The sequence below is a fragment of the Lepidothrix coronata genome, unplaced genomic scaffold, assembly GCF_001604755.1.
Source record: "Lepidothrix coronata isolate B3197 unplaced genomic scaffold, Lepidothrix_coronata-1.0 Scaffold23, whole genome shotgun sequence".
NCBI lineage: Eukaryota > Metazoa > Chordata > Aves > Passeriformes > Pipridae > Lepidothrix > Lepidothrix coronata.
The window spans coordinates 6,054,424-6,078,473 of NW_016690203.1; the positions used below are offsets into that span (position 1 = coordinate 6,054,424).

Consider the following 24,050-nt stretch of genomic DNA (forward strand, 5'->3'; position numbering starts at 1 on the left):
CCATTTCTGGAGGGAAGTAGTATCTCCTCAGTTTTACTTTTTATAATGTTTGGCAGCCTGATCTCATCATATACCCAGCTAATACTGCATTCAGCTAGAGCTGCTGTAGCAGAACTTTTTCATCTATACTAATATTTCTTTGGGCATTTCTAGACACAAATGTCCTGTTGATTTATGGCTTCCCACCTTTCTAAAATACCTGATAAGGAGTGTGTTATATTTTGTGTAATAGGAGGCCCTGACAATGGCATAAATAGACTACTCTGATGCATTGCACAGTTCAGTTTAACTATTCATGTTATGTGAAAGTTACCGGGTTTGTGCAGGTACAACAGTGAGGAGATGAGTACTGTGTTTGGTAGGGATAGTTCATTGGTGTAAAACCTTACTTGAGAGTATGGTCAGTTGTCATCTCCTGGATTCAGGTTGAAATAATTCCTTTTTCATTTCAGATAACAAAATTACTTCTTGCTGTACTTTAGCATTAGAAATAGTTCCTCTTATTATTTTTAAACATTTCCCAACTACTATCAATGCAAAGCTTAACAAGCTCACTGTACAGCACATTCCCCCTTATTTTATTGCTTTTGCTGAAAATTCCACTCTTATTTGTATTTGACTGTTACCTGTCTTGCTGCCAGCAGCCTTCTGCTCATTGTTTATACACTTTTTCATGATTTAATTCCACCAACAGTGGGTTTTGGAGGAAAAAAAATTGGGGATTGTAGGCATAATATTTGGTTTCATGTATCTGGTACTAGAGCAGCACTTTACAAATTGCCTGTTTCATGCTGACCAGTCTGTAGTTTGTCAGCTTGCCTCACTGCAGACCAGACTGCTTTTGATTTCAGAGGCCTGCTAAGCCTTCCTGTGCAGCTGGAATACTTTGGTGGGTGGTAGTGATGGCTCTCTGAAAGCTATGAGTTACTCACTTAATAGTTCACAGCTTATGAGTGTCCAGTGGGCAGCTCTGCTTATGGAAAGGGAAGTGAGCAGGTGAGTGGTGGTGATCTGGCTTCTCTTGTCTCTCTCCAGCAAAGAGCAAGTTATCAATTACTTTCAGTGTCACAGATTGTCTTCTGTTGAACTTGGCCCATCTTCTCTGCTTCCACTTTTTTATTGGCTTCCTCAGATTTGAACCTCAGGGAAAGGTCCCTAACTTTTTATTGTGGTGGTTCAACCTGAGTAGCTATATAAGTCATGAAAAAGTGACATATAGTTTCCTACACTGGCTGCCATGGTATCCAGTGCTGTTGCTGTACACACAGTGCGGATGTAGCAAACACTTAGGGGGTGCTTTTTTTGAGGATGACAGGTGTTTCTTTATCTTTGTCATATTACTGGCCAAATTTTCTTGGAGCTTGAAAACTAAAACATAGAGGATCAATGCAACAACATGTTATGTAAAATTGTGAGCAGAATGTTCCAGTTTGAGCAGGTTCCTAACAGCATAAATGAAAGTGCAGATAAGCAAGGCAGGAATTCTCTAGTTACATTTTTAAGTTTTCTTTGTAACAGGCAGAATAAATTGAACATATTTCATTAAGTCTGATAGTACAATTATAGTTGCAATGGCTGTTTCTATGCAATGGAGTATAATCTGTGATCTTGTATGAGTCCTCTACTGTATGCAGTACTTCATGCCCCCGTTGTTTCTCACTTGTTTTTTGTTCTCCAGCCTTTGCTTAGGAAGTAGCTTGAATAATTCCTTTCTTAAAAAAATAATTGCTCTAATTAAATTTCTATTCAGATGTATATCTTGCAAGTAGTTTTTTAGAGAAGAGTGTATTTCTAAAAGATGTTTCCTGAATCAATTAAATTGAAAGTTCAAGGTAAGGTTCATGTAACTGAAAAATATAAAGGGTTCTAAAAGAGAAGATGTTTTTATTCATGCCACCTACCAGATTCCATGAGGTATTATTCTCATTACTATTCATGTTCTGGAGGGATAAAGGCTCTTCTAATACAGTTCTTGTGCTAACTAGATTTCTGAAAAATAATTTTTGTAGACTTTTGTTAATATGAACAGGGCTTATTAAACAATATTAAAAGGAAGTGACAATATAGTAGTGGAATGCATATTTTGAGAAGTGGTTTCTTGAAAATGAGGCAAAAAAATTCATCATTTCCTTACAAGGGTTTTTCATTTATGATGGTTTTCATGTATTGTATGGTGTATTATAGATGTAATGAAAATTGGCTATGATTGAAAATTTAGTTCTGGCATGTCCACTTAATTGCATTTTAAAGGAAAAAATCTCAATGTACAAAATTCTTTATTCTGTAGAGACCTGTACAACTTTAAAAAAGTTAAATGCAGGCGATGCTTATTATGAAGAATATTCATTTTAACTTTTCCCCCCTAGCTCTAGTTATAGTCCCAGAAGATATGGCAAAATGTTAAAGCTGTGAAATAACATTAAAATGCCATTTAATGTGTCAGGGGAAACTTTGTTTATTTTTTTTTTTCTCCGATAAAAAGACTTGAATGAAAGCTTTTTCTTCTGTAGTGCTCACAGGTTTTCAAGTAGATGGAGACGGCTGTTGCTAGCAGCAGATTATACCAGATGCTGAGTTGCCTAGGGACATGTGCTTTGTTTGCTGGAGACAGGGCTTATTGTCTTGCCTCCAGGCACTAGGCTGAGTCTGTAAAACTATATAAGTAGTGATTTTTATCCTTTGAGTTAGTGGAGTGTCACATGGTGCTATGTGACATTTTTAGGTAATACATGAAGTACAATTTTTGTTTTGTTTTGTTTATTTTTTCATGGGTATGTAGTAGATAACCTCCATTGAAGTATTGCAAAACCCTTAAATATATACCACTGAAAGAAAAGAGGGATTGCAGACTTTGGAGACATGTTGCTACATAAGAAATGTTCCATGCCTAAGAAGAATACTAAATTAGTGTTTCATCATAGTTGTTTATCCACAGAAATATGAGTAAGACAGAGGTGAAATAAAATTTGCAGTCATATTATACACCTTAGCATGCAAGTAGAGGACCAGTGAGGTTCTGTGAGATGGGTGTTTGAAGATTTCCTGAAAGTCCACTAAAACAAAATCGGACGCTTTGTAAAGATTTGCTGCATTTATATTGGATAGAGGTAATAGCCATAATACATTTTCTTGTTATTTTATACTTGTGTTTGTGTAGGATATTTATTTTTTTCCTTTACAATACTTCATTTTAGTGCAGCAGCCACCACGAGGTATTTGGCAAAATGGCCTGTGATCTCCTTTATTATTACAATTTGTGTAATATTGTGAGATTTCATTTTGAGCTATAATTTGTAAATAGATTTGTTCGTAAGTGTGAAGTGAAAACTGTGAGTAACGTAACTCTGTGTGGTACTAGTCTGTTTTGAGCTTGGGGTTTTTTGTGGTTGGTTTTTTTTGTTTGTTTGTTTTGTTTTGGTGTTTATTTTTCTTTGGTTGAACTTGCCTTTGCTGAGGACCTACAGATACTCATGTAGCATCCGTGTGCTTGTTGAACATCACTTTCTCTAGTGCATTCAGCTTGGAGACAGCTCAACCAAGCTGAAGAGTATAAAATTGTCTAAAGTAATTGTGTCTTTTGGATAATTTTTCTAAAAAGTGTTATGACGTGTCGTAGCCTATTCCAACATAACAGTAAACACTTAATGAATTCATACATTGCTGGAGAAAATATGGATTTACAAGGTTCCAGTTTGACAGAAGTCTGTCGGGAGACTGTGATACGACATGCAACTGTGAAAGATCGTTCTTGGAGCAACCCCGTAATATGTTAGACCTAGCAAGTTTGGTAAAATTATTCAGTGCTTCTCTTCTTTAATGTTTTGCACATTATAATGCAGTAGTCATGTTGGGTTAATGTGCTAATGGATGATCTACAAAGTTAACAAACATAAGCAGGTTCTGCATCTCAGTGTTTCGTCTACAGCCACTAGTTCTGTTCAGGGCTTCCATTACTTCCAAGGCTTGATATTCAGTGTTGAATTCAAAATGAGTCAAAATGTTACTAATGAAATGAACACTTTAACCATTTAATCTTAGAGTTTTGGTTTCTTACTTGATGCTAAGATAACATCAAAACTAAGGAGTTATGTAAGTTAATATCCAGTCAAATGCTACTCTGCCAGAGGAAAGCACTTAAGGTTTGAAAGTGCGCAATATGCTTAAATGTTTCTAAGTAACTGTGTACTTTAAAGTAAATAAACATTTTGAGTGAACATCAGAAGACTGATGTAACTGGTAAATTCTGACTGGTACTACATAAATGGGTCTGTTCTGAGCTAGAGCTTCCTGTCTGCATAGGCTGTCCCTTGCATTCTGTGTAACTTTTCTTGAATCAAGGTTAATATCTCTGCCCCTTATTTCTTGACCAGTTTCTCTGCTGTCATTGTGGCAAATAAAGGTTAACTGAACTTTCAAGATTGTATTTTTTGTCCAAGATATGCAGTGGTTATGTTCTCTGTAGATACTCCCCAAATTGAACCGTGAGTGCTGTAGCCTGAGAGCTTCATATGGAGTTTTTTCATGTGTTGATGTTTGGTTTCTGAGGTTCAAACACGTACAAGTTGCTTCTGATTTTGAAATGTTTTCACCGCAGTTGCTTTCCTGTGTCACATGCAGAATATGACTACTTTGAAGTTGAAAATGGTAATTTTCAGAAACTATTAACACACTGTTTGTCCTTCTTTAGGAAAGCTCAAGAAGGGAAGAAGAAAGTTGTTGTAGCAGGCTGTGTACCACAAGCCCAACCTCGTCAGGACTACCTGAAAGGCTTGAGTATTATAGGGGTAGGTATCTTTGTAAATTAAGAACCAAAGTTTTTCATAAATGTTTTCAATTGGTCAATGTCAATATATAGACTTCGTTGCCTTTCTTTTGGAAAAAACAGCAGAGAAGCTTTCTGCCATCCTCACCCCCATTTAGTCTTCTTGCATCATACAACACTTAAACCTTCCTTCATTTGGGGTGATTTACTTTGTTTGTGGCATGAGAAAGAAATGGATGCTGTTATTGGAACTGAGTTCCAGTGCCCTTTGTAGCCTGAAAATTTCGAGGCTTCATGCAGGATAAGATATCAATTACTGTGGTCTTAAAAATATCACAGTTTATTTGCTTTAAGACAAGCCTTAAGACCTTCGTTAAAATCAGTGGATGAAGTGTGGGAGACAAGAGCATATAAATTACATGGACACAGCTGAGAGTTTGGTGGTTGTTTTTTTACTTCACACTATTAAGAAGAAGAGCAAATAGCAATGATTATTTTGTTTAAATTTGAGGCAGTCTGAAGAATTAAATCCACTGATAACTGGGTTGTTAAACAGTTACCAAACGTTACCTTGAAAAGGTAAGCAGAGAGCTTTGACTTCATTCAATTAGTCAAGTGCCTTCACTGTTTTTATGCAGTATTACTGTATTTTGAATCACCTTTGTAAAATAGTAATGAAAATAGTAATGAAAATCTGGGAGTCAAAGCATAAGTTCACAAAGATTCTTCATTGTTCAAGCCTTTAATTGTTAATTGTTTAAGCCTTTTAGTTGTAAAAGGCATGTTTGAGTTGAAGCAGTGGAGTCAGTGTGTGAGACAGTGAAGCTGTCCTGTGTTGTGTCAAGCCAGAGCAGATGACTGTGCAGCCTTGTCTTTATGTTAAAAATGTAAAGAGATCAGTGTGTTTCCACATCAGTGTAATGAATTTCACTTGAAACTAGGATTCTATAGGAACAACAACAAAAATCTTCCAAAGCAGTGGGTGAGCAGTTGGCTCACAAGTAGAACACAGAGGGTAATAGTGAATGGGGTAACCTCACACTAGTGGGGTTCCACAGGGCCTCCATCTCTTCAACATCTTCATAAATGACTTGGATGCAGGACTGGAAGGGATACTAAGCAAATTTGAAGACGACACAAAACTGGGAGCAGCTGTTGACTCCCTTGAAGGCAGGGAGACCATGCAGAGAGACCTCGACAAATGAGAGGACTGGGCAATCACCAACCATGTGAAGTTCAACAAGGGAAAGTGCTGGATTCTGTACCTGGGATGGGGCAACCCTGGATGTTTGTACAGACGGAGGAATGAGATGCTGGCAAGCAGTGTCATGGAAAGGGACCTGGGGGTCCTGGTCTATGTCAAGTTGAATATGAGTCAGCAGTGCCCTGGCAGCCAGGAGGGCTAACCATTGCCGGGTGGCATCAGGCAAAGCATCGCCAGCCAATCAAGGGCGGGGATTGTCCCACTCTACTGGGCGCTGTTATGGCCTCACCTTGAATGTTGTGAGCAGTTTTGGTCACAGCAATATAAGAAAGATATTAAGCTCTTAGAGAGTATCCAAAGGAGGGCACGAAGATGGTGAAGGGCCTTGAGGGGAAGCCGTATGAGGAATGGCTGAGGGCACTTGGTATGTTCAGCCTGGATGAGACTGAAGGGAGACCTCATTGCAGTCTACAACTTCCTCATGAGAGGAAGAGGAGGAGCAGGCACTGATCTCTTCTCTGTGGTGGCCAGTGACAGAACCTAAGGGAATGGCCTGAAGTTGTGTCAGGGGAGGCTTAGGTTGGATATTAGAAAGAGGTTCTTCACCCAGAGGGTGGTTGGGTACTAGAAGAGGCTTCCTGAGGAAGTGGTCACAGCCCCAAGCCTGACAGAGTTCAAGAAGCATTTGGATGATACTCTCAGGCGCATGGTGTGACTCTTGACGATGGTTCTGTGCAAGGTCAGGAGCTAGACTCAATCCTTGTGGATCCCTTCCAACTCAGCATGTTCTGTGATTCTGTGAAGCTTTCTCTTTCATTAGAAGATCATACAAGATGTAGTTGTTCAAAGTAATTTAGAAGTAAAATAAGTTAGTTTGTAATTAGGAAAAAGATAGCTTCATTAACTGATTTGTTCCAATGCTTTATAAAGATGGACTTCGTGCTATTCCAATTTTTAATTACTGCTGTCACTCAAAATATTGTATCTCTCATTTTTTACCCAGCTGCCACTTTCAGCTATGTTTATTTCTACAAATTAACTCAGGGCCCAGAAATTAGATTCAGGGGCTGCTGCTATTTGGTATAGAGTAAATTACATTAATGGTTACAGTTTAAGGAAGAAGCAAGCTTTCCATTTGACTCTGAAGTCTTACTTTATACAAATATGTGCAAGAGAACTGGGTGCTCTGTCATCTCCAAGACTGACTAATTAAGTGTAACTTACTCTGTGCTGAAGGACAGGAAAAACAAAAATTGGTGAATGAATTTCCTTTTGGCTCAGAGGCGACATAGTTATGTGATCTATAATTGGTTGTTTTAGTGAATATAGTAATATCTACACATACGAAGACAGGAAAAAAAAGAATGAGTCATTATCCTTTGACCAAGACTGTAATCTGATATTTCAGTTTTGATGAATTTAACTTAGAAAAAATTGGAGGACCTGAAGCTTGAGGGTTTTTTTTAACAATTTTTTTCCTTTCCTTTTTTTTTTTAAAAGTTTCCTGTTAGGTAACATGCAATTTCTGAAAATTAACCTTTTTATCTTCATTTTGGTACCTAGAACCAGTGTTTAGTGAAAAATATTTGTAATTTTGAATTTATTACAAGAAGATTTTTGTTAGGAATTTAAGTTGTTAATGTGGTGTTTCAAAGTACTTTGTAACTAGACCTGAAAATGATGAAATGTCATCTTCACAATAAGGACACTGTTTTCTCACTGTCATTGCTGTGGTAAAACTTACTGTACTTTAAGTAAAAGATCTTTCAGCTCAGAAAGGTCTTAAACTTGAGGCATAACTATTAACAGAAGCAAAGCTAAGAGCAGCTATTATCAACATTTTTGATTTGTATATTTAATATTTTCTTCTGATTTTGCAAAGAGTGTGTGTGAGGTGGTGACTGTATTTAAAGGATAAGAGTTATCTTACTGTTTCAAAATATTTTTGAAAGGCAATTTTGACAGAATAAAGAAATAGAAAATGTTCTGTTGGCAGTAGGATATTGATTCTACTTTAAAATTTTAAACATTAAGAGTACAGTTTTGGAAGTCTTGCTTTAATACCAGGTTGGTCTCATCTTCAACTTGGCTGAGAGACATAGATGATTTATTGTTGCTTATGTAAGTTCTGCTATTTTTTGTGTTTTTTTTCCTGTTCTTTTTAATATATTTTATTTTAAAAAATAGTGTTGTCTGAGAATGTGGTTATTTACCAGCAAATATAACTCCCTCGGGGTGGCTTTCTGAAGGCAGAGTGTGTCAGAGGGCTCTTCTTTTTCTCTTGTTATAATGGAGAAGGAAGTTGCTATATAACTACCAGAGGAATTCTAGTAAGTCAGGGTTTGTTTTGATCTGCATTTGAGAATTACAGGACTTAGTTTCTACTGTTCTTATTGCTTGATTTGAACAGAAATAAAGGAAGGGCAAGTTCTTATCCTTGTTATCATTTGTGATGTTACTGTGCTTTTGTGGTGGGATTTTTTTTTGTTTGGTTTGGTTTTTTGTTTGCTTGTTTTGTTTTTGTTTGGTTTTGTTTGTTTGGTTTGTTTTGCTTTTTAAGTATTACTGCTTTTTAAAAATAATGTGGGTTGGGGCAAACCATAAGATGACACAAAACTGGGAGCAGCAAGGTGAAGGAGCTGTTAACATGGCAAGGTGAAGGAGATGTTTTCTGAAATGGGAAAACTCTTGGTGGTAATAAACCTGCCAAGGGTGAGGTGAAAAGTACATGAAACATGTAATGATGCATTACAGAGGTTCACAGCCATTTACCCTCAGGTGGTTTCCAAACCTCACTCCTTTGTGTTTGCAGTGTACCCACTTCAAACTTAAGCTCACATATGGCAAAAAGAGAAATCTCAGAGTTGTCCCTCACTTTTCATTTTAAGTTGCCAAAAAGAACGATATGTCACTTTGTGCGAATGTTTTGAGGGGATTATTGGGAAAGGGAAAGGAGGGACAAGGGGGAATGAAAGATGTAGCTGACAGTCTATGTTTTAGGACTCATGAATGGATGTAGGTAGTCATAGTGTTTCCTCGCTTCCCGAGTTGCTTGCAAGGACGTGCAAAACCCTTGTTCCCAGTAATAAATTGAGCCATTGGAATGGGATAAGATGTTTTATTTCATTGACATTTGTCTGGAGTTTTAAGGTATTCGATGTCCAAACGATGCTGTGTTGGAAACCCTGACCAGTTTACTGGTCTTAATGTGCTTCATAAGCCCCATGTATCTGTACTTTGAAATCATCGAACTTGCAGTACATACTGAAAGTGTGGGGCCTAATGCACATGTGTATTCCATTAAAGGCATACAATAGCTCCGCGGATGAGTGAATCCTGAATGAGAACATCAACTCCAATTCTTCTTCCTTCCTCGTCTTTCCCAATGTCACGTGTAGCATCAAAGACCTATGATCTTCTGCCATACACCCATCACCCAAGGGAAGAATTTCAGTCCGTTCTTTCATCTGCATAAAATCACAAAAACAATCCAGTGTTGCCAAGGCTGTAACCCCCTCTTTGCTGCTACTCTCCAAGTCTGAAGGTGCAGGTCCTGTGCATGGTAGAGTTACTCTAGTCTCTTTGGCCAAGTTGAACTTGAAACCACTGCTTCCAGGTGAAATATATAGCTATGAAAAGCTCTCTGTCAAGGCTCCTTGCATTCCCCTGACCACCAAATAACCCTTTTCCCTGACAGTTCTACTCTGTAAGGCAAGCTTTAGGTTATTTATTTTTCATAACCAGTTTGAAACTCAGGAGTCTTGAGTAGCGGGAGTGCTGAACACTCCCAGTAGCAGCGCCTAACACTAGGGGCACTGCTGTAAAACAGATGGTTCAGTATAAGAAATGCTAAGTGCATGACAAAAAACAGGCACTTTATTTCTCAAGCTTTACATCTGTAATTGGTATACACTTTTAAATTTAATGTGCCTTAGTTCTCCATTTGTGAAACCCTCCAGTGAGCAGAGCTTTAACAGCGCCATTGTGAAAGAAAATCAGTGTAACCTTACCAAGAAGCTAAATGTCTGGACATCTCTACTGCTTTGGTCTCATAAATGAGGAAGATACATTGTATGGTATTTCTGTGGTTCAGTTCATACAAGTTTTAGTGATGTTTGCAAAACAGAGATAGTGATACTTGCCTACCTTGCAGTGTTTGTAAAGTCAAACTACATTCAAGATTGCAAGCCTGTCTGCTGCCCTTAAACCAGAGCCTTGCATAAATGCAAATATCCAATGTGTACTTCATGAAAGACAAATTTGATAGAATTTTATTTTGAATGATTTGAATTGGCAGAACTTCTTGGAAGGCATGCTGAAAGCCTGGTGACAGGTGCACACTGTTCTTCTGTAACTTACAGCCAAGAGTGGTTTCATACAAATTTCTAACTCCATCAATACCTCTCAGCTGGTCAGCTTTGGCTTTTGAATTCCCATGTTGATATTCAGATAGGACACTCGAACCTGGAAAGTCAGAAAACAATGTCAGCAAAGCACCTGCTTTTGAACTGAAAAATGGACATGCAAATAGAAACTATTCATTTCTACAGCAGTTACACACTATCCCATGAATCAAAAGGTGTAGGATTTAATTTAGATAAGGATTATCCTTCAACTGTGTCAGTGTTTAGCAATGAAAATGAGTTATGTGCTTCTCTGGGCTAGTCTGCTTCCCTTTAACGTTTGTGTAGATTCTGCTCTCAAAATACCTTCAGAAACCAGAGTATTGCCCATTACTATGGTCACTGTTGTCAGCAAGGTTTTAAACACAGATGTTATGCCTCTGAAGTCAGCATGGCTAGTCACATGCCTTTTGAAGTTATGTATTAAGGCCTGGATTTATGCTGCCTAAGTGCTGTAATTTGAGAGTCTGTTTTGCTCAGCTCTCTTTATGGTCAATGAAGATAATTATCTCTAAAATAATTTAGATTTTTAGAAGATCTGAAGTGCCTTTTGAAGCCATGTATTTCCCTTTTACTGACTTTAGAGAGGGGATAGGCTGAGCTGTTTTTTATCATCCGACATTTGACAGAGCTGCCTAAACAAGGTGAGATGAAGCTGAGAGTTGGTGAACTGGAGTTAAAAATCTTTATGATTACGAATAGCGGGTTTTGGTTACCTAAGACTGATTATTTTATCTATGTAGTAACCATTTTGTTTCTTATCTGTGTCAGAATAGATATGTCAGAGAATCAAAGATGTGTAGGGTTTTTCCTAGAGAAGAAAAAAAGATTGTTTTGCTTCAAGTAGTTATGTATAGATATGTATGCTTATTCCTAGGGTGTTCATACTGGATCTTAGGAAAAATTTCTTCACTGCCATGATGGTGGGCTTTGCAGTGCTGGGTTAATGGTTGGAATTGATGATTGGAAAGGTCTCTGCCAACCTAAAATATTCTGTGATTCTTAAGCAGCTGGGTGCTGGTGATGTTTTTTTCAGCAGTAGCCTCATGCTGTGCAAACAAGCTGCTGCTCCCTCCTTATTGTGGGCACCTTGTCCTCAGTTTCTCTCAACTATTGCCTAAGGATTCTTTGTTTTGCAGTGTTTTTTCAATAAAAATTTCTACTCTAATAAATATTTCTGGTCTTTGTGCCTTCTTGACTCTCTTCAAGATCTTTCTGATACTTGATGTGCTTAGACGTTGCTTGTGTTACCCCTGAGAAATTTCCCTCTTTGGGAAACTCAGTCACTATACCAAGGGAAGGGCAGTTGAAGGAGGCTCTAGGAGTAATTTCTTGTTGTCACTGTCCTGTCAATGTCAGAGAAGCTTTAACCTTCACAACTTCTAGTGAAAGACATTCTCTTTCATGCTGAAAGGAAGCAGGTCTGGGCAGCAATTGTATTCTCTCTGAGGGAGGGTCATGGAGCAGGCTGGTTGTGATGAAGACCCAGCTGCCACTTTTAACAAGTGATGGTAACTGTTTCAGCAGCCTTGAGAGCTGAGACTCATCAGAGGGTGAAACCACAGACTTTTTGGCCAAAACATCCAGTCACTGGTGGCAAGTGGCAAGGCCTCTGGTTTGTTTTTATTTGCTTTTGATTCTACCAGGTTAATCCCAGTCTCCCAGCAGAAACAACAGAATCATCCAGATGATGTGGATCTCTTGTGACCACTTACAAGAAATGGCATGTCATTTCCAGGAATTATTCTGTTATCTTCTGATTTGGATACAGCAAAGAGTATAGTATATTCTGCAATCACACATGTTGAGGTACACTGCACTAAGAATCAAAAGATAATTTGAATAAAAGTGCTAATTTGAATGTCAGAATGCTTCCCGATTCCTACAGTGACTTTTCATCACCTGGTAGGCACTCTTGGCTGAGGCAAAGTCCAATCACAATATGAGGAGATGCTTTCTGAAGGAATTGAAATGCTCACTTTGCAGGATTTAATCCTCTTCAGAGGAGACCAGGATAGCCATTATCTAACAGGCAGTGGCATAACTCAGAATGCACAAGCACTGCGATAGTTGGCAAAGGACAGTGTGTCTTTGGTGTAAATGTGCTTCCTGCAGCTGACTCCGTCTGAAATTATGTCTAGGCTATATTAAGTGGAGAGAAAAATGAGTATCTTTTCTTTCATCATATAGACTTCTAGGAAGCCCTATGCTTTACTACCTTTTCTGCAATAGTTGGGCCAGATCATTCTTCAACTTCTTTGGTGGTACAGCTCAAACAAAACAGCTTTACCGAGGTACCTTAGATGCCTGCATAGTGGATTCCATTAAAAGGCAGCCTGTCTCCTCTGGAAAACATTGGATGTTCATGAATTGCTTATTTTTGTGACCACTCTATTTTCTTATGGCTGCAGCCACTGAGAGAAGCATGAAGAGGCTTCTCTCTCAGAAAAGACCATTAAGACACTGAATATTTTCACTGAAAAGAGCTGTTTGTTTTTATAAGGTTTAGCACTTTTTACTCAGCTTTGCTTGTAAGGGACATCTGAAGACCATCTCTCCTGTTTTGTGTTGATCCTGTCACTTCAGAGAGAGATTGGTCCAAATATCTTTACCCAAAAAATGCTTCTGTCTGTATTTGAGCGGACACATTAAACTGAACATGTATTTATTTTGCTGTAAGCCTTGTATGAGGTTTTGTCTTTCCAAATTGTAATGAAGGTCTTTTCAGAGGTCTTGATGCCTCCCTGAAGAGAATGTCAGAAAGTTTCTCTTACTTTCATAATAGATTCATAGATGCACTTTTCTAAATAGCTTTGTTTGATCTGAGGCTCACTGATTATACAGAGTGCAGAATCTCAGGGTAGATGTGCAACTTCGCTCTTAATTGCCCATTAAGGGTATTCTGAGTTTGTAGGAACTCTCTTAGAGGTTATGTTTTTTTCCCAGACTCCATGTCCTGCAAAACAGTTCCAGGATATTAATATTGGTTCTGAGGCAACTTGGATCCTTTCTGAGAGCTTGGAAGAATTTGCACCACCATCCTCAACCTTCATGTCTGTCAGCACTCACAGATCACGTAGTGTGAGACTGCAGACATGGCACGTTGCAGGCATGTCTTTGGGTCTCTTCCACCTAACAGTCATCTGTTGAATGTGATTGTGACAGTACAAGGGAACTGGGGGACTTTCTTTGGTGACAAATGAACCATGTGTGCATTTCTACACTCCTTTTGCTAATTATGGGAGCTTAGCTTGGAGAGCTCAGGACTGCTGTCTCCCAGAGGAGTGCTGGGGTGTTCTGGGAGGTGTATGGTTTGCAATTGTGTGTTCATTGGTGACCTGAGGCTTCAGCCCCAGCATGGATTGCCTCATGTCTTCCTTGTGTGTATAAGGGCTGGATACATATGATTGCTGAGCTGTACTTAGGCCAAACTCTGATCCCACCAGGAAGGGTCAAGGATTTTTCCTGGTTTTTGTTTCAACCTGGGCTTCATTCTTTGATACAACTCTCTTTTTCCCTGCTTTCTCACCAGTCAGTTTCCTGCTTTGGCAACTCATTCATCCCATTGACCTTGCCTGCCCTCTTGGCTTATATCAATCTCAGCCCAGATTTCTGCATCAGGCCTGAGTTGTGGTGGTTGAGTGGGGTTTTTTTTGTGTAGTTCTACTTAGCTGCCTGCTCCAATTGGCCAGTAGCTTTTGTTGTATTCAAGTCCTAATGGAGACTCATTTGTAATGGACATTAAGTCCACCGTGTTGTTGCCTATGCTACAAACAGGATCTCACAAGTTCTGTGGAGCCAGGTGTGGTGCACTGACTACATCCAGCAGTCCTGGGGGTTTGGTTTATTGAGATGTGCTGCAAAGAAACGTTGAGGAATGGTGTCTTTTCCCTTTATACACCATTAAGAACTTTAAAGTTTCTGAACTTCATGGGCTTCCTGATGCCTGATGGAGACATTATTGGGTCTCGCTTGAGTTTAGAGATGCCTTTGACACTACTCCAGAATTTTCCATAAGGTTAGCGAGATGTGAGGAAAAGAATCCTACAGAGCTTTGTATACCTCAGAAAACTTAATTACCATGACTTTGATTTTTTTTTTCCTTCTTCTTCTTTTTTCCCCTCTTTTTTTTTTTCAAATAAGAATCCACTAAACCCTTCCCTCTTTCCACACCAGATTCACCTCAGATCTACTTAAATACTTTCATCTTCATCAATACAGACTGGAAGCATTCCACATATTATTCTTGACCACTTGGGACTTTAGGCAAACAATTTCCAGTCATTTGAGATGAAAAATACTTAATGTGGAAAATAACAAGTAAGGCAGAACAAACATCCGTTTCTAGGTGCAGATCTCATTATCTCTTAGACCTGTAATTTTAATTACTTACATGAGCCATCTTCTTGACAGGCATATTGAGAATAATTTAATTTATCCAATAAAATGAAAATGCAATATAGTGGTCAAGGACTTTTTTTTTATCTTTATTTAACAGGGGGTTTAGAGCAATGCAAAAATTCCCCAGATGTGCAACATAGAAAGTAATCATAGGTGGCTGAGGTTATAAGCTTGGTTATAAACCAGGTTTCTCATATTTTAAAGGATTAAAATTATTATGAACTTAAATTGTCTAGTATTGAGATATGTAGCGGTAATATTTTAGGTAATGTATTTGACACAAACTTTGTTCTCTGTCTATATTTGTAGTTGTAAGTGTGTGCACTTTTTTTTCAAGTGTCATTTTTTAGTTTATTTTTAAAACATTAAATGGAAAGTCTGTATGTTAAGTTTCTTGAGTCATAAGTTTTAAAGCTATATCTGAAAGGGGTATGTACACAAGTATGTAAATATGCATATGTATGTCTATGATATGAATGCTTGTGTTTCAGAAAATTGTTTAAATATATTTATCTTTTAATAAGATTATTAAAATGCAAATATTAGCAATAATTTTATTTCTAAAATTCAAAAGTAATATACTGTATTCAGAAATCTGAAGTGGCAGACATTTGTGTTTTAAAAAGGCTTTATTTCAAAAAGTTGAAAAAAAAAAAGAAAAAGTACTTTTACATGGACTTGATCCAACACCCAAACAAGGAAAGGAACTGACTCCTACTCACTTGAGTTGGGAACCCTAGATCAGACTCCAGCTACAGATGAGATTTTTTTTTTTTACCTTTTATCAGACTGATTGTAAAATAAATGTGAAATAGAGAAGATTGAGCAGACATATGTTTACAGAAAATGACAAACTCAGTGGTTTAGGGCACAGAGACTTAATGGCTTTGATACCAGAGATCCAAGTTCCAGGCTCCTTGTTGCAGGCCAGGTTCTGCTCTTGAAGCCTCTGCAATTGTGCTTTTCTGCTTGTTTTGGAAACAAACCAGTAAAAAACTCCAAGGAAAAGACTGCAAAAATCATGCTAAATCTAGTTCATATAATGTACAGCTTAGAAAAACAGTGTTTAAAAAGGATTATTGTGGGAAAATTATAAACTAATTTAAATGTGACAAGTAAGCTTTCCTTCACTGTATGTAAATATCTATACACATTTATAGTAGACATTACATAGAATAAGTGGTTTGGATGAAAGCTGTAGGAAGAATCTCAACTTCAAGAATTTCTGAGTGTTTAATTTTGCAGTGTTAATGCTGATTCCTTTTACTCTATATACCAAAACCTGTACAGTATATTGGCCATTGATTTTAAATAAAGACTAATGTATCGAATAAGAAATAATTTAATTATTTATCTCATTATGGATGAATATTGGCAAGTGTAACACTAAAACATAAATTTGTTGTCTTTGCTGCAGATGCTATGTCATGGTCATTAAGTATTATTCTGTCTTATTAAAAGCATGAGGGTGTTTCCTTCCATTTCCAAACAGTGCCTGCATTAAGTTCAGGAGAATATCTTGTTCCCTTAAACTTCGCCACAGTACTTTTAAATTTCTTCCCATGTACCAGTGTCTTTCCCCTGCAGTACTTCCTTGATTTTCTCCTCTCTAGTCTGCCCTGACAATATCCTTAGCTTCTTGTTATATTCTCTACCATCTCCTATTTTGCTGTGGAGGGTGGGGTGAGGGAGCACTTAGGGTCTCTTTGAGGGTGACCACTGCCTTTCACAGACCATGAACAGCAGTTAAGGCCTGAACTCTTTTCTTAGGTCACTCTTGTCTAGTGATTTGATGATTTTTGCTAAAATTATAAGACCTTGTTATTTTTGAGGAAAAAAATTGGTTTGAATTAGATGGTGAGTTTTAAAGTTACTTTTGGCAGATGGACCAAGATGCACAGAAAAAAAACCTGGCTAAAAACACGGCCCAAAACTCTTTACTTCCCCTTAGTCCAGAAGGACACACTTTTTTAAAGAAGAGTTTATATAAAAGTATGTCCATTTGTTGTCTACTTAGATATTTGCCTTTTGACTTTTTTTAGGTTCAGCAGATAGATCGTGTAGTAGAAGTTGTGGAAGAAACTATTAAAGGTAAGCATCACACTTGAAATAATTGCAGCTAGCCTGAAACATGTTAGTTAGCAGAAGTGCTGCTGGTATGTTCTTTATCAGCCTAATGCTTGCTTTCTTCTCTAGCTAAAATTCTCTAGTTTTTACAGTGCTATACTTTGTCATGCATGCTTTGTGTAAGTGATAATTTCAGGGATGTTTTCTGTCAGGAGCTCTGTGGATTCATTTTAAGTTGCAAAAGTGTAGGTGAGTGTAGGTTATTGTATAAAGCTCCTGCACTATCTTAATTCAGTGTTATATGTCTACTTTCTTTTGTTTAGTTCTCTAGTGTTTTCTTCTTCTCCGATGTTTTGGCTTACTTCCCTAAACTTTCTTCAGCAAGACAGATAAATTATCTTCTGGTTTAATGTCCTTTGTAATTGTCTTCCTCTCTGGCTGTGTTCAAGTGTGTGTACACTTAGTACTTTGCAGTGAAGGAGAGAAAAAAAGAGTATTGTTTCTGCAGCCTGACTAGTAAACATTTGCTATTAAATAAATATATTTGTCTGGGTCTTTCTGGGTTACCTAAGTTTGTCTCCATTACTTATCAGACCATAAAAATTACTGTTCCATGAAGCTTTAAATTACAAGATTTAGTTTAATTGGCTGTACTTTCAATATAAACAAGTGTCTAATCCACAAGACATTGTCTGTAACTTTAATGCTGGAGTATGATGTTTTTGAACTACAACAGATTTAGAGCAGTACAAAATTGTAAATGGAAAAAAAAAAGCTGCTATCAAGAAATTGTGTAGTGTGGTGTAAGGCTTCTAGAGCTTGTGGCTTGAAGGCCTTGAGAGTCATGTTGCTTTGAATGTTTTCAGAAGTGAAACCTGTACTCTTATGTACTCCCAACCAAAACTTTTTCAAGTTTGTCCTTAACTAATGCCATTTGATTTTTTGGGTAAAACCTACTATACCATACAAACAAAGAAGAAATACATTCAGCATATTCATGTTTGTTATTTAACAAGCCAAACTGTTTTCCCAGAAACATAGTGGTATTTATGACAATGTGTTGGAAATGAGGATGCTTCATGATTTTTACAACATCACAGTATTTCAGATCCCTATCTGTTTTTTTCTTGAAATTTATTTATTCTTAAGAGAGTAAGACGATATCCTAGGTCAGCATGCCCTCCCTTTATAAAAATGGGCTTTATAATATTTATACTGACTCCAGATATTACTGCTTTTTGATAACATAATTACTCAGGTTGTTGTGACTGAATATTATATAAATATAAAGATTATAAATAATCTAGAGCAGCTGTTAAAATAATGATTTTCACGGAATAGATTTTTAGATTGCATTTTAATCATTGATACAATTCTAGAAAATAAGGTTCATAGACACACTGAGAAACATTTAAACTTCAAAAAGCATGATTTTTTGGAAGGATTTTGGTTCCTTTCTAGCTAACTAGAAATTTAAATTAAAAGGAGAAAGTGGACTATGGAATTCCGTACATAGTGCCAATTCCATCAGAGATTTCCCAAAAGGTAGTGGAACACAGGATTTCTGAAGTTTTATTGGAAAAAAAACAACAAAAATGGCTCCCCAGTGTGAGAGAGACATGGACATACTGGAGAGAATCCAACAGATATGGTTAAGAGACTGAGGCCTTTCTCCTCAAAGAAGAGCCTGAGAACACTGGGGATGTTCATCCTGGAGAAGAGAAGGCTTGGGGGGGGATCATAAGAATGTACATAAATACCTGATGAGAGGGTGCAAAGAGGATGGAGGCAGATTCTTTTCAGTGGTGGCCAGTGACAGGACCAGAGGCAATAGGCACAACCTGAAACATGGGAAGTTCCCTCTGAACACCAGGAAACACTTTTTGACTGGGAGGATGACTGAGCATTGGCTCAGCTTACCAAGGGAGGTACTGTTCTGGATGTATCGAAAAACTGTCTGGGTATGGTCATGGGAATCTGGCTCTAAGTGGCTCTGCTTGAGTGAGGGGGTTGGAAAAGATGATCTCCAGAGGTCACTTCCAGCTGTAATCCGTCTGTGACAATAAAACTACAGGAAAGGAAATCAACAAATTCACAGAGGTCATAGCATATGATAATGGCTTACTTTTGTAAGAGTCAACGATAAAAATAGGAGGTTTTACTTATATTTCTTTAATTTCAAATTATTTAAAGAAGAGGCATTAATTTATGTATTTGGGAATCATCTACTAATGAAGAAGAATGTGAAGCTCTTTTTTACTGTTTTATGGAAAGAGTCTAATCATGAACTTTCATTATCCAAGTGAAGTAAAATGCTGTAGATAACAGGACTGTTGATTAAGAATATTTTATAATATAAAATAGATACATGGTAGAAGATTAAATTAATGTAAAACTGAATTAAATGTAACCCTCTTGTCTTCTTGAGTCTACATCATTAGTAACAGCTTCTGAAGACACTAATGGGTTCAGGAGATGGAGGTGATGTGGGACAAAGGATTAAATACAAATTCCAAATTCAGAGCCATCTTAGAGCAGTGAGTTTTAAGTTGGATATCGGTCATAGCTGAATGACACAGTTTTCTTCAATTTTTGTTTGTTTTTTTTCTTTTTAAGGAAAATCTGAAGTTTGCCAGGTGGCCACTCCTGTAATGTGGCCATGTATATATTGAAAGCTTAAAAAATATTATATATTGAAAGTTTAAAAAATGCTTTGTCTGAGTATTTAAATTGAATAAGTGTGAACTTCATAGTGTCTGCACTCTGTAGGGCAGCTGTCTCTCTAGACTGGTCAGCCTAACTGAGTTGTCTGGATTTTCTGTCCAGATTCCAAAGTGGTTACCCTGTTGCCAGTATTAAGTCTAAAAGTCTGGCTTTCCCTGGGTTCCCATTTCTTGAGGGGTACCTTAGTTTTTTTTTTTCTTGGATGCTTGAATTTTATAGTACATGGTTTACAAAGAGGGAAACTTTGTAGAAAGAATGTTTTCCCTTACTTTTTATTTTCCTATTAGTCATCTTCTTAGTTTTTCATGAAAATGGCTTCCCTGTTGCATTTGTTTGAAAGCTTACTGTACTCCCAAACAAAACTGATTTCTTGGAATTATATAGAGCTCTTTGTATGAAATACAAATGGGTTTCTTCTAGCTTTATTTCTTAGTCTTGAGGGCATTGTCAAGAAAACCTGTTAAAAACAGTGTAATTATGCTGGGTCAAGAGATAGTTTAAAGAAGTACATCTTTGTGGTGGTCTTTACCTCATCTTTGTAAAGATAGCATAATTGTCAGTTCCCAACTCTCCACTGAGATAATTATGATAAACACTTTTTCAGTGACTTTGTCTTTTTTTTATCCTTCCTTGTCAGAAAATGAACAAGGATGTGCATGTTTGTTATTGCATTAACAACCAAAAGAGAGACAGAATTTTTAAGAGACTCAAGGATTTCTCATTTTTATGTCATCCTGACTTTTATCGCAGGTCTTGAATTGAATTGTGAAATATCCTAATTATCAAGTAAATTGTCAGGTAAAGTGTCACTTCCAGAAGCAGTCTTTAATAGCAGTGCAGTATTTGTATGCAGGTCATATCTAATTAATATTTTACTGTGTCCCAAGATATATTTTAACTAGAGGCATCTTCAAGTACTTTTCATATCACATTGTAATTTATAATCTGAAACCTCTATACTGCCTGTGAGTAGCTAGACAAATTATTTCAATCTCAGTCTCAGAACTGGGTTTCTCTAAGTGACAGGCACAATTGTGTAGCCAGTGTGTGTTCCTGATTAACAGAATGGTTTCATCATGCAAGGTTCTGATTTAACAGTTTAGTAAACCTTGCTTCATCTGCACATCACCCAGATTTTAAGACTGGATTACAGCAGTTTTTACAACATTAGGGCACCAATTCCCACTAATGTGCTTAGTTTTCCAGTTATGTGTTATGATGATGTAGTATGTTAGGAAAGTATTGCTAAGGAGCTGTGGTGTTGGTGAGCTGTGAGAAAACAGGGTTATAATTGATGTATGTTCCATTATTTGGTAAAATTTCTGTGCAGAGCGAAAAAGCTGTTTGGGCTGATCAGACTCTATAGTATGCTCTAGTAAACTGAAGATTTGTCTGATGGGAACCACAGAATATCTTTACGGTGATTGCTCAAGTCAGCATTTTATTAACCACTCTAAAAGCTTTTTTTAAAGAAAAACCACTGTGCGTGTACAAGCTTGTCTATAAACAATTTACAGTAGGGAAGAGAATATATTTGTTCAGTATTTTAAAGAAGAAATGTTAACTGCTTAATGCAGAAATTCCTGTTTTCTTTCTTGGCTTTGAATTTAGGTCTTCAGAGATATGGGTCTTCCCCTTTCCTTTCTAGACATGCTCTCAAATCCCATGTTATTAAAGCTTTGTGGGGGTGGAAGGCATGGAACCAGAGTATTTGTGTACAGTCTCCTTTTAGCTTAGGCCTTAGGGAGATGAAGGACACAGGTTGAATTGAGTTTAGTCCACATTGTGTCTATAAAACATAGTTTTACAATGGGCCATTAGACCTGATTATAAAAAACAACCAAAGGAAATTACTTCAGGGTTGAACCTTTTATACTTAGCATAACCTTTCTTGATCTCAGTCACGTTGACCTGTCTGGTGAAGTTACACATCCATTCCCAGTTTAAACATTAACCAGTATTTACTAAACTGTTAAATTGTCTTCATGTGGTTAGTAATTATGGATTGCTGATAGTTGTAGTGTCTGTCTGTATGAGAATGAGTAGATAAATGGTACCTATATTATATATAAGCTAATGTGTAGAATGTATACTGGATTATCTACCTTAGTGAGTATGTGTATATATGTATGTATTTGAATGCCAGCATATTAAACATTTGTGTATGGTTTTTGATTTCACTATAATCTGCTGATTACAGTAGATAGTCTCTTTTCAATTTCTGTAATTGTGGGAAGAGTAGCGTTGACTTAACAAGCTGATGACAGGCCAAATGAAGAAGAAAAATTGGAAAAGTCAGGAGTTCCTATTTGAGGAAAAGTATCATTTGGCTCCCAGTCAGGAAACTGACTGTTTGTGCCAAAGTGCAGCTTCAGGAGGGTGAGAGGGAGGGTAGTGGCCTCATTGAATCTCTGTTTCTGTTTCTATCTCATTTGAAAGGACACAGAAAGGGGGGGAGAGTTTGGGATGGGTTGTTTTATTTATTTCACTGTGTGGTGGGACCTTGGCTGGCTTCCAGACCCCCACCCAGCCACTCTTGCTCCCTCTCCTCAACAGGGCGGGGGAGAAAATAAGATGGACTAACTTTTGGGTCATGATAAGGACAAGAAGATCACTTGCCAGTTACCATCACGGGGAAAACAGACTTGACTTGGGGGAAATTAATTTAATTTATTGCCAATTAAAAATAGAGTGGTGAGAAACAGAGGAGAAAACCAGAGCTAGCTTCCCCCACCCCTCTTCTTCCTGGGCTCAGCTTTGCTCTCTCATCCCAGACTCCTCTATCTCCTCCTCCATGAGTGGTGCAGAGGGACAGGGAATGGGGGCTGTGGTCAGCCCCTAACAGCTTCTCTTAGCTGCTTCTGCCTCCCCACACTGTTCCCTTGCTCCAGACTGGGGCATTCCCATGTGGTCATCCAAGAACTGCCCCGTGGGGGTCCTCTGCATGGGGTGCAGTCTTTCAGGAACAGGCTGCTCCAGTGTGGGTCCCCCACGGGCCACGTGTGGTTACTGCCAGAAACCCTGCTCCAGCATGTGCTTTCCACAGGCTCTTCTAAAGGCTGCAGAGGAACCTAATGGGGTGCTTGGGCCACCACCTCCTCCTTCGCCCACCTTGGTGCTCACAGGGCTGTCCCTCACACTTTTTTTACTTGCTGCCAGGCAGAGTTTTTCCCTTTCTTATACCTCCGATGGCTGTGGGGCTCAGCTGTGCCCTGTGGCAGGGCTCTTGGAGCCAGCTGGATCCAGCTGTGTCTGATGCTTGGCAGTCCCTGCCTGTCCTCTCAGAGGCCCCTGCAGCCCCATCCACACACTCCGTGAGCAGTGCCACATCTGTAACACTGTTTCTAGGAGGCAGAATTGCCTTTTAGACTGAGACTGTGGAAAAGTAAAGGTGCTAACCAGAAACACTGTGTTCAAGAGCAGGTTGGATAAGGCCGTGAGCAACCTGGTCTAGTTGGACATGCCCCTGCCCATGGCAGGGGTTTGGGACTAGATGATCCTTAAGGTCCATTCCAACCCCTTAACATTCTGTGATTCTATGAACTTATGCCAGGGGCTGTCTGTGTTTGACAGATTAAAAGAAGTGGAGGGGATGAAATCAGGTTTTCAATAGGCAATATATAGAGCTACAGTGTCAGTAACTTGGTGACATGACTGTGGTTAAAAGATTTATCATCACCCATGTATACATATTAATCACTGAGGTTAACAGCATCATGTGGTACGTGTCACCCCCTGCCCCTTTTCTGTGACCCTGGATTGGAAATTTTGGAGTTATTCCTTTTTAAACAAAAATAATTATAAATTTCTGTTGTCATTTATGGAAATAGCATTATGAGTAGAAAGATTGTCACTACTGAAACCAGTAGCATTTTGTTTTCTTCTATTATTTAAGAACTACTGTGACAACAAGCATTGGCTTATGAAGGACCTGTCTGGAAGGTGTTCCACTGTATGGTTTTTAAGAGAAAGTGTTTTCGTGCAGCTGGATGCTTCAGTGAGAGCACTAGCTTGCATTTCGGTTGCCCTTTCTGATTGCTTACTAGTAGTGCAATGTACTGAAGAAATGAGTTCAAAATAGTAATACCATTATCTGTACCAGTATCAATTTTGGGAGTTTAGCTGTGTAGACTGTAATTTAAAAAAAAACAAAACAGTAGCGCATGATGAGGAATATACGTTAGTTGTGGGGAAACTGCTTCTGCAAAGACAGATTTTAATTGCTTTTTATAGAACAACAGTAATTGTGTGGCTCAACATTAAAATCTTACCTGCTGGGGCAAGAGATTTCTGTTGCCATCAGTTGGTTTCTGTTCTTACAACACAGTTTATTGCTGTTTTTGCTGTGCCTGTTCAAATGCTTTTGGGCATGCAGTGACTATTAGATGTGTGAGATGATCCAGGGTTTTAGATAGGTTTTGTAATTATTTTTCTCAGTGTAATGATTTCATTGATTTAGCTTATAAAATGATAGAGCTGACTATCTCTG

The 24,050-nt window shown here is 38.0% G+C and overlaps 1 protein-coding gene across 1 annotated transcript in view; it reads left to right on the forward strand.

The window, feature by feature from the left end:
* CDKAL1 (CDK5 regulatory subunit associated protein 1 like 1) overlaps nt 1-24,050 on the forward strand; it is a 412,737-nt gene that overhangs the window by 122,379 nt on the left and 266,308 nt on the right. Inside the window, exons 6-7 of the mRNA XM_017808582.1 lie at nt 4,688-4,784; nt 16,813-16,861. Coding sequence (XP_017664071.1) covers nt 4,688-4,784; nt 16,813-16,861 — 146 coding nt within the window. The remainder of the gene's footprint in view (nt 1-4,687; nt 4,785-16,812; nt 16,862-24,050) is intronic.